Below are 12,840 nucleotides of genomic sequence, written 5' to 3'. Positions count from 1 at the left end.
CTTCCTGTCTATATAGGCTTGATCAGCCTGACAACCCCTTCAAGGTATCTCCAGTCCTTGCACATCCAATTTTCAACACTCCACCACTGGTAGCCATGCCTACAGCTGCTTGACCCCAATAGCTGAAATTCCCCTATTAAACCTTTCTGCCTCTGTTTCTTCTCCTTTAAGGAGCTCCTTAAAACTGGTCTCTTTGACTTTTGATCACTGAGCGTAACATCTCGTTATGTGGCTTGATGTGAAATTTGGTCTGATAACATTTCTGTGAAATGCCTTGGGATGTTTTATGATATTAAAGGCACTGTACAAAAACCCAGGGCCAAGGGGGGAAAAAAAGATAAAAATTGGGAAAATCATTTTCTGACTCACTCAAGCGATTGAAATCATTCCAGGAGATCATGGACCACACTTAACTAGTAAAGCTTTTATCTATGTTTTATAATACAGACCCAAGTCCCATTATTCCACTTTACAGCATCCTTAAAAAATCTCTAGACACTCCAAAACGTTTTACAGCCAATGACGTACTTTTGTACTATAGTCAGTGCTGTAATGTAGGAAACGTGACAGCCAATTTGCTCACAGCAAACTCCCACAAACAATGAAATAAAGACCAAATAATCTGTTTCAATGATGTTGGTTGAGGGTTAAACATTGATATTCTAGTCAAAGAGAACATTCCTGCTCTGCTTTGAACTGCGCCATGGCACCTTTTGTATCGACTTGCGAGAGCAGGAGCCGCCTCGGTTTAATGTATTACCCAAAAGGCAGCACCACTGACAGTACAGCGCTACCTTGGTACTGGCACCGCATGTATCAGCCTGGATTTTGTTCTCAGTCTCTAGAGTGGGACATGAACCCCACAACTTTCTGACCCAGAGGTGACAGCATTAAGCAGTAAGCCACAGTTAACACCTTAAATGGTGCAGGGTCAGCACAGCAAAGGCACAACTGAATCCACACCAACTTCTAGACATGGTCATTGGATCCATGAGGGGTGCATAGTAACTGATAACAACAGGTGCACCTGAAGTACGAAACTCCACTTGGTCCAACAGCCACTTTGAGAACATACCAAGAGCGCCTTATAAACAAGCTTCTCTGGTCTATGATCGCTGCATGAGTGACTCTTGTTCTTTGGGTGGTCCTGCGCAAGCCTCCTGCTTTGGTAAACCCCCACCCCTGGATGTGCCCCATCTCCCTGCTGGGCACATTCCCCAGCTTGGGAACTTCTGCTCTAATCTTTTGGTTGTGAAGCTCACCATCCCACTTATATTGTTGAACCATTCTCACCAAATGCCAAATTGAGTATAGGGGCGCACCACCTCTTGTTCCTCTCCAGGTAATCTGCAAGGCCTCCACAGTACTCGTATCGGGGAATCCAGGGTGGGTGCTTCAGCTGCTCACTGGCCTCACAGGGATAATATAAACGGAAGAAACTTCCCTGAAACAAATTAAATGATGTTCTGCTTTAGGAATGAATTGATTGTAAGGACAGCAAGCGACAGAAAGAAAAGCCTTGCATTTCTGCAGCACCTTTCACAACCTCAGAGTGTCCCAAAGCACTTTACAACCAAATGAAGTACTTTTAAAGTACACTTACTTTTGTAGGAAATGTGGTAGCCAATGTGTGCTCAACAAGTTCCCACAAACGACAATGTGATAATGATCAGATGATTAGTTTCGCACGATGTTGGCTGAGGGATAAATACTGGCCAGAACACTAGGGAGTACTCTCTTGCTCTTCTTCAAAATTGCCGCAAAGTATCTCATACCTCTATTTGAGGGGGCAGACAGGGCTTCGAGTTAACATCGCTTCAAATCAATCCATGAAATGGCCCCACAGGAATCTCCAGCTCTCAGATTGTGTGTTTGTTAGACATCTGATTTTGATTTCATCCAATTCATGTGCTTTTCCAGTTAGTATTCTGTATGGTGTATTTCTACCATTTCAAAGGACAGGTTCTTCAGTGCACCACATTTCTTCCAACTGTGACAAAAGAACCAAGGCCCAAAACTTTAAGAACCAGCGCAACCTCCCTTCAGAAAATCAAAGTCAGCAACTTTCTTCGTGTTTTTCATAAATTGTTCTGCTGAAACCTCCAGTGGATTAGGATATGGTTTCTTAATAAGTTACATTAAGGACATGAAATGGGCATCAAAGCTGACGCTGAAGGGGCAGGGAAGTCGTTTTTGCAAGATTTGTCTTTTGCAATTCTTCACGTTTCTTTGCACAACTTAACAAGAACTAAATTTATCAATGCTAATGTTTATTTTAGGTGCCAAGTATAAGAATAAAAAGCACATTAAGTTATAACACAGGGTAGATACAGAGCAAAATTATCTCTAAACTGTCCCATTAAACATTCTCAGTGTAGATACAACACATGTTACATCAGAGCAAGGCTCCCTCTACACTGTCTTATCTGATCTGATGATGCAACCTTCCACAACAGCACTTCTGATATGTCCTGATTATCCACCACAGTGGATGAGAGCGGCCGCAACCATGTTTGACCCATTTCCCTCACTTCTGCTCTCTCCCCTTCCCCCTCCATCCCAGGACTGTGATAGGGTTCCCCCTTGTCCTGACCTTCCACTCCACCAGCCTCCAGATTCAACAGACCATCCCTCACCATTTCCACCATCACCAGCATGATGCCGCAACCAAACAGCCCCCCTCCCCACGCCTGTCAGCATTTAACAGGGACGCTTCCCTTCATGACACACTGGCCCACTCCTCAATCACCCCCACCACCTCGTCCCCTTCCCACACAATCACAGGAGATGTAAAACCTGCCTTTTTACCTCCTCCCTCCCCAAGGCCCCAATCACTCCTTCCAGGTGATGCAGTGATTTACCTGTACTTCTTTCAATTTACTATACTATATTCCCTGCTCACAGTGTGGTCTCCTCTATATTGCTGGCCATTTTAATTTACCGCCTTATTCTCACACTCACATCTCTGTCCTTTGCCTGCGGCAGTGTTCCAGTGAAGCTCAATGCAAGCTCAAAAAACAGCACTTCATCTTCTGATTAGGCACTTTACAGCCTTTTGGAGTCAACAATGAGTTCAATTTCAGACCATGAACTCTTTGGTTCGGTTCTTATGCCATGTGCCGATCTGAATCTTGTTTTCATGTTTTTAAACTTTCGGATAGAGCTGTTCATTATTCTGGCATTCGCACCTACTCTGGACAAATGCTTTGTTTCTTTACTACAACTATTACCATTCCCTTTTGTTTGATTACATTGTTGTCATTTAATCTCTCCTGCCCTGAACCCTATCCCAGACCTCTTACGCTCTTCCATTCCCCCTCCAACCTTTTCAATGACATAGAATCCATCACGTTTTTAATCTTTCTTCAATTCTGAACAGTCACATTTGACTTGAAATATTAATTTTGTTTTTCTCTCTCCACAGATGATGCCAGACCTACTGAGTAGTTCCAGCGCTTTGTTTTTATTAAGAGTAAAGTTCCTTCTAAACTACCTGAACAAACACTCTCGGAGAAGGTGCAACGCATGTTAGATACAGAGCAAAGCTCTCTTTACTCTGTCCCAAACAAGCTTTACGCTATCCCAAACAATCCCAGGCAGGTAGAGCACAGGTTAGATAGAGTAAACCCCTCTACACTGCCCCTAACACTCCCAGGGCAGACACGGCATGCATTAGATGCTGGAAGGAGCACAGTTTGAGTCCCAAGACAAGGATCACGTGGTACAGCAGGGAAAAGAGGTTGAGGCTATGGTCTAGCAAGACATTAAGTTTTGATGAGTCAGCTCTACCCAGAGATATTACAAGAATGTAGCTTGAATCTCCTGACAGCACAGAAAACCACTCTGGCCTCGTGAGAAATTTTCAATAAACAGCATGTTTCATTTCCCTCATCAAGCTTCCCCTCCAGCCCCAAGGTGCTGGCTTGTCCATCAGCTTCAGCTGCTTCCCCATACCTCAGCCATGCTTTGTGCGAGAATCTAGGAAGCAGCCATTAGCAGATTACTGAAATTCTTAAGGATTCTACTCAATCCTCTCTCTCCTCCCCACGTCCTTTCCAGCAGGAGTCACTCGATAGCGGTAGGAATCCCTGCCTGATTTTCCCATCCCTAACTCAGGGAACTGGGATCAACTTTATTCCCCCCCTGGAATCTCAGAAAAAGACTATTCAGCCCACTGAACCTGCTCCATCGCTCTGAAAGAACTATCGACTTACTCCCATTTCTCTTTTCAATTAGAGTCAGCTTATCGGAAACTACTTTGTTATCTTTGATGCTACACGATAGAACCTTAATAAATCTATTTACCTTCAGCTTTTAAAAAAAAAACAGCTTTAACGACATTTCCTCCCAGTTTTGAGCATTTTGTGTATATTGGACCTTAGATCTCTCTCTGCTTCTCTACTTTTGACCTTTTCCCATGTAGCGTATGTTTCCTTTCCTTATTTATTTCCCCTAAAACCTACTGTTTCACATTTCTCCCCGTGAGGCTGCACACCGACACCCAGCTGAGGTCAGTCAATCAGCATGTTCTAGGAAGTTGGGGCTTGTTCAGTTTGTGTGTTGTTACCACAATGGGCAATACATTTAGTTATGAAACTCAGCAATTTCATTTACATAAAACACAGTGATCACTCAGCACAAAATAACCTCTTCTAGCCAACCAAAATGGCCAAGATAACAAGCTCACAAACCTCAGAGCAACAAGGTTACAATTGTGATGACTCAGCTCCACTGCCTCACTTCAAGGGGTGACTGGTGTACAATTTAGTTTAGTTGTTCCAGAAAAATATACCCCACAGTCACTCTTCCTGGATCCAACTGGCTCATGTCAAACACATTTCTAACACTTGCAAGCTCAGTGTAAACAGGGAATCATTTTGACAGTTTGGGACTTGCCACATCTGTAATAATATTTCATTTTTGGGGGGTGGAAGAACATCAATTTTTTAATTGTTTGCTACGGATTTCTTCATTGGGACCCTTTATGCAAACCAGTCTTGCAGGGTTTTCAAACCTAAGTTTAGAATCAACTCACCAGCAATTTATGAATTATTTCATCTTTCCTCATTTACACTGGGTTTGCATCTCGCCATTTGGAGCTTGGCTCTTCAACTGATGTTTCAACAAATAGGAAAGAAAGAAAATCTCCACAATAACGAAAACCTGTGATTACAACTTTTGGGACACATTACTCTTCTGGGAATCTGATTGGTTTGTTCAAACCATGTCTTTTACCAATATGAATGACCAATTGCAACCACATCACTCCACAATTATTCCAGTAATTTGACTGGTCTGTGGAACAAGAGTGGGGCCACAGCTGAGTCAGAAGGTCATGGGTTCAAGTTCCACTCCAGACACACGAGCACATAATCCAGCTGACACTTTCAGTGCAGTACTGAGGGAGCGCTGCACTGATGGGGTTGCCGTATTTTGGATGGGATCTTGTTATGTGCAAACTGGTTGCACATTTCCCTACAGTTGAACAGTGACCTCACTTCAAAAAGAGCTTTGGGGCATTCTGAGGTTGCAAAAGGAGTTACATAAATACAAGGCCTTTATTTCCACCTTTAGCAGTAGGAGTGTGGCCAAGAGGGAACAGCGAGCCTAGACCACACTCCGTCCTGTCAATCATGGAGCAGACTATACTGACTATAATCACAAAAACAGAGAGACTTTGCCACACACATTTCACAATCAGGGACCCAGACTTCAAACATTGAAGTGGAAGTGAAATTTAAACGATCAAGACGTAAAATTAAACAGGAGTTGGCTCAAATGTTAAGAATTTGCACATTTCCTTTAGTTTACATAAAGCGGTTTAAATAATCGGGTGTAGTCTACCTACCTTCCTTTCTATTATCATTATTAGTCAAATTGTATACCAATAAAATTCATAAGCGTCAGACAGCATCCTGCGCCTTCACATCACGGTCTAAAAAATAGTTAGGATAGTCAGACAACAGATCAGTCATGATTTCATTGAATGGCGGAACAGGCTCAAGGAACTGAATAAGGTCGATGGGGCTGAATGTAAGCACCTGTTCCGATATTCTTTGAGTGCCAAAAGTAAAAAGAGCATCTAGCTTACTCCATTGATGCCCAGATTTGACTACTACACACATGTAGTCTATCACTAGCTCACCACAACCTTCTCAAGGGCAACTAGGGATGGGCAATAAATGCTGGCCTAGCCAGCGACACCCATACTCTTCGAACGAATAAATCAAAACACCCCACCCTTACCCTACCATTACATCAACAGTCTTGAAAAACTATTTCGCTGTTGAAGGTTATGTGGTTTTTAGTTTTAGTGTGTATAAAGCAGGAAGCAGAATTGGGTTAGTGATTGTGCCAACAAGACAAAACTGCATCCCTTTTTGCTCCTCAGATAAGACACAAACAAGCGAGTACACTAGCTAGGGCGTTCTGAGCCCTACACATCATCCATGTGCCGCTGAGTTGGCCAAATAGTAATGGTGGTGCTGAAATTGGCCTCACTGAGCAGGGAGAGAGGGGTGAGAATCTAAAACCAGATATCTCATGGATGCAGTGCCTGTTATTCAATTGTGGTTTTCACTCAAAGAGGAGCAAAGTCCCCGGAATTCCTACAGCCCCATCAGGAACCGATCTCACACCATACCTCTCACAACATCCCTGCACAGCATGGCAAAGTACTAATACACAGGCCACAGCGTGGGCCTCCCACTGGGTACATGGTTCCGCAGTACAGAAACTACAAGTGATTTCGCATAGTGATACAAATCCAACAACCATGGGGTCACCACTGACCAGAAACCCAACTGGACCAGCCACATAAATACCATGAATATTGCAGCAGGTCAGAGGGTGAGTACTCTATGACATGTGACTCTCCAAAGTCACTCCACTACCTACCAGGCATAAAATCAGTAGGGTGATGGACAGTCTCCACTTCCCTGGATGGGTACAGCTGCGACAACACTCAAGAAGTTGTACACCATCCAGGACAAAGCTGCCCACTTGATTGTCATCTCATCCAACAACTTAAACATCCACTCCCTCCACCATCTACAAGATGCACTGCAGCAACTCCCTAACATTTCTTCAGCAGGACTTCCTAAACTTGCAACCTGTACTGCCTAGAAAAAAAAGGGCATCATGTGCATGGGAACACCATCACCAAGTTCCCCTCCAAGCCGCATACCATCCCAACTTGGAATTATATTGGCCGTTCCTTCATCATCGCTAAATCAACATCCTGGAACCCCTAACGGCACATTCATCACAGAGGTAGCAGATGTTTAAGGCAGCACTACCACCTTCCCAAGGGCAATTAGGAATGGACAAAAGTCAGCCTTAGCAACGACACAAACATCCCAAGAATTAATTTAAAAAATGAATTTCTACACATGTGCATAGATGTTACTGCCAGTGTACCATTACGGAAAGCCTCAATAGCAGCGAAAGCACCAGCCTCTTGCTTGATAATTAATTTAGCCTGCCTGCCTGATTGGCTCCCCATCCATCATCTTAAACATCCAATCCCTCCATCACCAATGCACAGTGGCAGCCGTGTGTACCATGTATAAGATGCACTGCAACAACTCACCGAATGGCAACATCTTCCAAACCTGCGACCTCTACCACCTAGAAGGACAAAGGCAGCAGACACATGGGAACACCTACAAATTCCTCTCCAAGCCAAGCACCATCCTGATTTGGAACTACACTGCCATTCCTTCGTTGTTGCTGGATCAAAGTCCTGGAACCCCTTCCTCACAGTACTGTAGGTATGTAGGTACAAGGAAGATACAAGAAGGTTGCTCACCATCAGCTTCTCAAGGACAATTTGGAATGGACAACAAAGACTGGCCTTCCCAGCAACAGAGGAACATAAGAAACAGGAATAGGTGTAGACCATTCAGCCCTTCGGGCCTGCTCTGCCATTCAATAAGATCTTGTATTTTGATTTCCACATTCCCATCCAACCTGGATAACCTTTGATTCTCCTGCCTAACAAGAATCTATCTACCTCTGCCTTAAAAATATTCAATGACCCCGCCTCCACCACCTTCACAGGCAATGGGTTCCAAAGTTGCACAGCCCTCAGAAAAAATTTCTCCTCACCTCTGTCCTAAAAGGGCGACCTCTAATTTTAAAACAGAGCCCCCTAGTTCTGGACTTACCCACAATAGGAAACATCCTTTCGACATCCACTTTGTCAAGGCCATTCAAGATCTTGTACACTTCAATTGAATCACCCTTCACTCTTCTAAACTCTGGTGGAAACAAACCCAGTCTATCCAACCTTTCCTCATAAGACTACCCACTCATTCCAGGTATCAATCTAGTAAACCTCTTTTGAACCGCCTCGAACGCATTTACATCCTTCCTTAAATAAGGAGACCAAAACTGCACACAGTATTCAAGATGCAGTCTCACCAATGCCCTATATAACTGAAGGGTAACATCCTTACTTTTATGTTCAATCCCTCTCGTAGTAAAGGATAGCATTCCATTAGCCTTCTTAATTACTTGCTATACCTGCACACTAACTTTTTGTGACTCATACTATAACACCTAGATCCTTCTGCACCTCAGAATTATGCAGCCGTTCTCCATTTAAGTAATACTCTGCTTTTTTGTTCTTCCTGCCAAAGTGAACAACTTCACATTTTCCCATATTAAATTCCATTTGCCAGATCTTTGCCCCTCACTCAACCTATATCCATCTGCAATCTCCTCTCATCCTCTTTACAACATACTTTCCTACCTATCTTTGTCTCATCTGCAAATTTAGCTACCATGTCTTCAATCCCCTCATCTAAGCCATTGATGTAAATCATCCACATCCCATAAAAGAATTTTTAAAAATTACTAGATAACAAAAACACAATTCCCCCAAAGGTTTATTAAATATAACTGCTTACTGAAATACATAGTTCCACCTTACCTGCCTTGTGTGATCAGCCATGATGTCTGTGCAGCCCACTTTATGGGGCCCGTTTGCAGGAGGCAGTTCCAGTGATTGCACCCCTCCCATGATTCTGTGGATTGTAGAGCTAGATCCACTCCCTAGAATGTAAGGAGCAAACATATGTTGACTGTCTTGCCTTGTCGGCAAGTAATTACGACAAAAAAAACTGAACCATTTCTGGCTCAGAAGCTAAGCTTTATCCTATTCAGTGCGATTGCTGCAAGATGTAATTTTGTCCGTGTATGTCTACAAAAGGTTTTCAAAGCCCTCATGAACCCCATCACCTGAAGGATTGAGAGTGCAGCTTCCAACAGATTCCCCCTGCACTAAAATGCAGCAGTAGAAACATTTGCCTTCTTTTTAGCCTAACTCTCTCCATCACTTTCCTCCAAGACATGCCCTTTTCCATTAATTTATGATCAGGTCACCACTCCTCTAAACTTTCCTCTGTAATTCCTCCAAATCTTTGAATACAACTGAACTTAAATTTACGCTACTCTTCCCAGAGACATTAATCTCTTCCCTTGGTAGACTCTCTTTCCGCAATGCTTACCCAGCAGTATCACCTTTAACCTGTGAGTCTGCACAGCAAAGACCAATGGAATATTTGGCTGTGGAAGGAATCAAAACTTGAGCCCAATCTCCCTCACAACATCTGTGCTCACACACCCCTCCCAGTAAGGATTATTGAATAGTGAGTAGGAGTGAGAACTGTGACCAACTTTACCCTCCCTAACCCAGTGATTCTGAAACAAAATGCAGCAACTCTTCAAATCGAAGATCAGATAACACCACCAACCAGGGATGGAAACCTGGGGCTTGGGTTCAAAAGGATCACTGGATAAAGCTGGCATTGGGGCAAAGAAGTGTTTAGAATAAAATGGAAAGCAATGCTTTCAGACCCACTGTCCATCAGGTACCCAGAAATTTCCAGGGCAAAGCCTAGCACTGGGCATCACTAAATTCAACAGTTTCTTTGATTCTCTATATTGCAATAAAAACATTAAATAAAATCCCAACAGCTGGGTTACTGACGTACCAGGCAGAGAGAAGATTTTCAGCAAGTATGATTCACTCAGTTAGCTGCGTTCGATGCACTAACCACAATACCCAATGAAACAGTGGCACACAGGGACTCCTCCTGACAAGTCTATACAATAAAGATATTTATGATTTTTTAAAGCCAAGACTAACAAGGGATACAGACGTAAGCATGAATCAACTTTACACATTTTCATTCTCTTTTTTCAAAAGAGAAACCATAAGCACAATAGCGCAACATGTAATATTCTCGTAACACAAGGAGACACCTTCAAAACAATTGACGGCGGTAAAAGAAAAAAATGCCTAATACTTAGAGCTATTTATGGGAGTGAAGGATAGAGCGACAAAGGTTAGGCTGGAACAAAAACAGAAAAATGCTGGGAAAACTCAGCAGGTCTAACAGCACCTGCCTCTAACGGACTCGAAACATTAACTCTGTTTTCCTCTCCACAGATGCGGCTAGACTTGCTAAGTTTTTCCAGCACTTTTCTGTTTTTGTTTCAGATTTCCAGCATCCGCAGTATTTTGCTTTTATTATAAAAGTTAGGCTGGTCTGTCCCCATGTTGCAACTTCTCTGCATATCTCAGTTCGGACTGCACCAGCTGTAAACAGCAGCATCAACACGGAACACAATAGGTAAAACATGTTATTTTTGCGTTTGGATACACAGACCCGTTTCACAAATCTTGCCACAATTAGCAACATACATATGATGTGTTTAAATCGTATATTCTGCTTGCAACAAAGCTGTTCCCCCTACTCTTCCGAGCCTGGACAATGCAATGCCCCCTTACTCCTTCCCTCTCAACCTTCTCCCTTCCTCCCCAGCAGTCTCTCCAGTTATTGTTTGTTTGGAAACAAATCAACATATTCTTGATGATGTCACTATCCCTTTCGAAACACAGGGCACAGAAGCACATTGTAGTCAAATATGCGCAACGCACTTAAATCAGATTCGGTTTGTAAAAGTTCCTCTCGAAAGCAGAAACTGAAAGTTTCCTCCAAAACTTCAGCCAGTTTTTCCCCCAAAATCAACTTTTTGGAAGCTGTTGCTAGGAAACCCTCTCCTCTCCTGCCTAGTTGGTGGTAATGCTACTGCCCATCTCCTAACCCAAACTTACCTGCAGCTTTCCTGTCTCACTGCCCCCAGACAAAGCGCTGTACAGACCTGTCTATCCCCAATGGCCCTGGCTCTTCCTCGCTCCAGACTGAGCCTGCCTCCCCCGCGGGGCACGCCGGGGGTTGTAGTTTCCCAATCACCACCTCGCTCCAGCCGCTGTGGACAAAGGACTACAGCCCCCACAGTGCATCACGCCGCCTCCCTGCCCAGCCCATCGCCGCTGAGCGGGGACAGGCGTGCAGCAGCGCCCCCTCTGGGCAGTTTAGGGGAACGTCCTTCTTCCCATTTAATTTACAATTTAAAGTTTATTTTTCAGGAGCCTGTGCTGAACTTTTTAGATCTCTGCTGGAGTATGGTGTACAGTTCTGGGCACCCCACTTTAGGAAGCATGTGACCGCATTGGCAAGAGCGCAGAAGAGGTTTACAAGAAGTGTTCCAGGGAAGAGAAACTTCAGTTCTGAAGATAGATTGGAGAAGTTGGAACAGTTCTGCTCGGAGAGGAGAAGGCGAAGTAGAGATTTGATAGAGGTGTTCACAATCATGAGGAGGCTGGACAGATTAGATAAGGAAAAACTGTCCCCGTTAGTAAAAGCATCGAAAAGGAGGGCACAGATTTAAAGCGATTTGCAAAAGAAGCAAATGCGATGCGAGAAAAAAGATTTTCACATAGCAAGTGGTTCGGGTCTGGAATGCAATGCCTGGAAGTGTGGTATTCAGGAGATGAATTACATAATATTGCATAGAATGTACTGTGTAGAAACAGCACAACTGGTTCATTCGCCTAATGTTCACGCCCCACTAACTTCCTCCCACCTTTCTTGGTCTAACCCTAGCTTAACCTTTTTTAAAAAATGACCTGTAATCAAATCCAGGTCCTTGGCAGATGAGACCTCCAAATCCTAACCACTAGAGCACCAGAATGCACGACCTAAAATGGTACTGAACTATATAGACCAGGAAAGCCCCAGGTTGGATGCTTTGAGTTACCTTCTCTCAGCTTGAGCAATAGTAGAAACTCCATAGAACAGTAAGGAATTGATCTCAGGAAGGGGAGTAACCAGCCAGGGCTCCCACAGATGACTGCTATCTAATAACACCTGTTGCAAAGTATACATGAATGGTCGCCAGGGCTTGTAACTCTTTCAGAGTCAAATAATTAAACAAAATCAACAAAATGACGGGTAAAATAAACACAGCCCCTAAGTTAGGCTAGCTGTAAAACCAAAGACAAAGTTTAAAGGAAACTTACAAACATCAAATCAAAATGTGATTAAGGGGGTCAATAAAACACCCCAGTCCCCGCGGTGCCCACCGGGCATGGAAGGCCTCAACAGTGCCAGCAGACACTGTGTGCTCCCTCTCCAGGGACACCCGGCTGCGAACGTAGACGCTGAAGAGGGCCAAACAGTTGAGTGGGATGACCCCGTCAATCGCCCGCTGCCTGGACCTGTTAATGGCTAATTTGGCCAAGCCCAGGAGCAGGTTCCTTCTCCCTCCCGGCCCCCCTCTGCACCAGGTGTCCGTAGATCAGGAGCATGGGACTGAAGTGCAAACAAAACAGTAATAAAAGGTTTTTTAAGTAACTGAAAAAGGAGTGCCGCCTACAACATCCTATATAAACGTGGTCCATGGACTCCACCAGACCACAAAAAGGGCAGGTATCCTGGGAGTCTGTCAACAAACACATTCTACGATTGTAGGGGACTGCCGCATGTA

At 43.9% G+C, this 12,840-nt stretch overlaps 1 protein-coding gene across 6 annotated transcripts in view; it reads right to left on the bottom strand.

Annotated features, from left to right (window-relative positions):
• LOC121291809 (platelet-activating factor acetylhydrolase 2, cytoplasmic-like) overlaps positions 1–11,204 on the bottom strand; it is a 29,575-nt gene extending 18,371 nt beyond the window's left edge. The window contains exons 1-4 of one of the 6 annotated variants that reach the window (XM_041213389.1): positions 11,173–11,204; positions 9,999–10,109; positions 8,936–9,057; positions 1,294–1,444 (exon numbers count right to left, since the gene is read on the bottom strand). In XM_041213389.1, coding sequence (XP_041069323.1) covers positions 1,294–1,444; positions 8,936–9,025 — 241 coding nt within the window. In that variant the 5' untranslated portion in view covers positions 9,026–9,057; positions 9,999–10,109; positions 11,173–11,204. Of the gene's footprint in view, positions 1–1,293; positions 1,445–5,035; positions 5,084–5,848; positions 5,882–8,935; positions 9,058–9,998; positions 10,110–10,711; positions 10,730–11,125 lie in introns of those variants that run through there. The other 5 variants (XM_041213387.1, XM_041213390.1, XM_041213391.1 and 2 more) reach the window with 5 other exon arrangements.
• Positions 11,205–12,840: the final 1,636 nt, after the last annotated feature.

Source organism: Carcharodon carcharias, chromosome 19 (assembly GCF_017639515.1).
Source record: "Carcharodon carcharias isolate sCarCar2 chromosome 19, sCarCar2.pri, whole genome shotgun sequence".
In the NCBI taxonomy this organism is placed as follows: domain Eukaryota; kingdom Metazoa; phylum Chordata; class Chondrichthyes; order Lamniformes; family Lamnidae; genus Carcharodon; species Carcharodon carcharias.
This window is presented reverse-complemented; position numbering and strand designations above follow the sequence as displayed.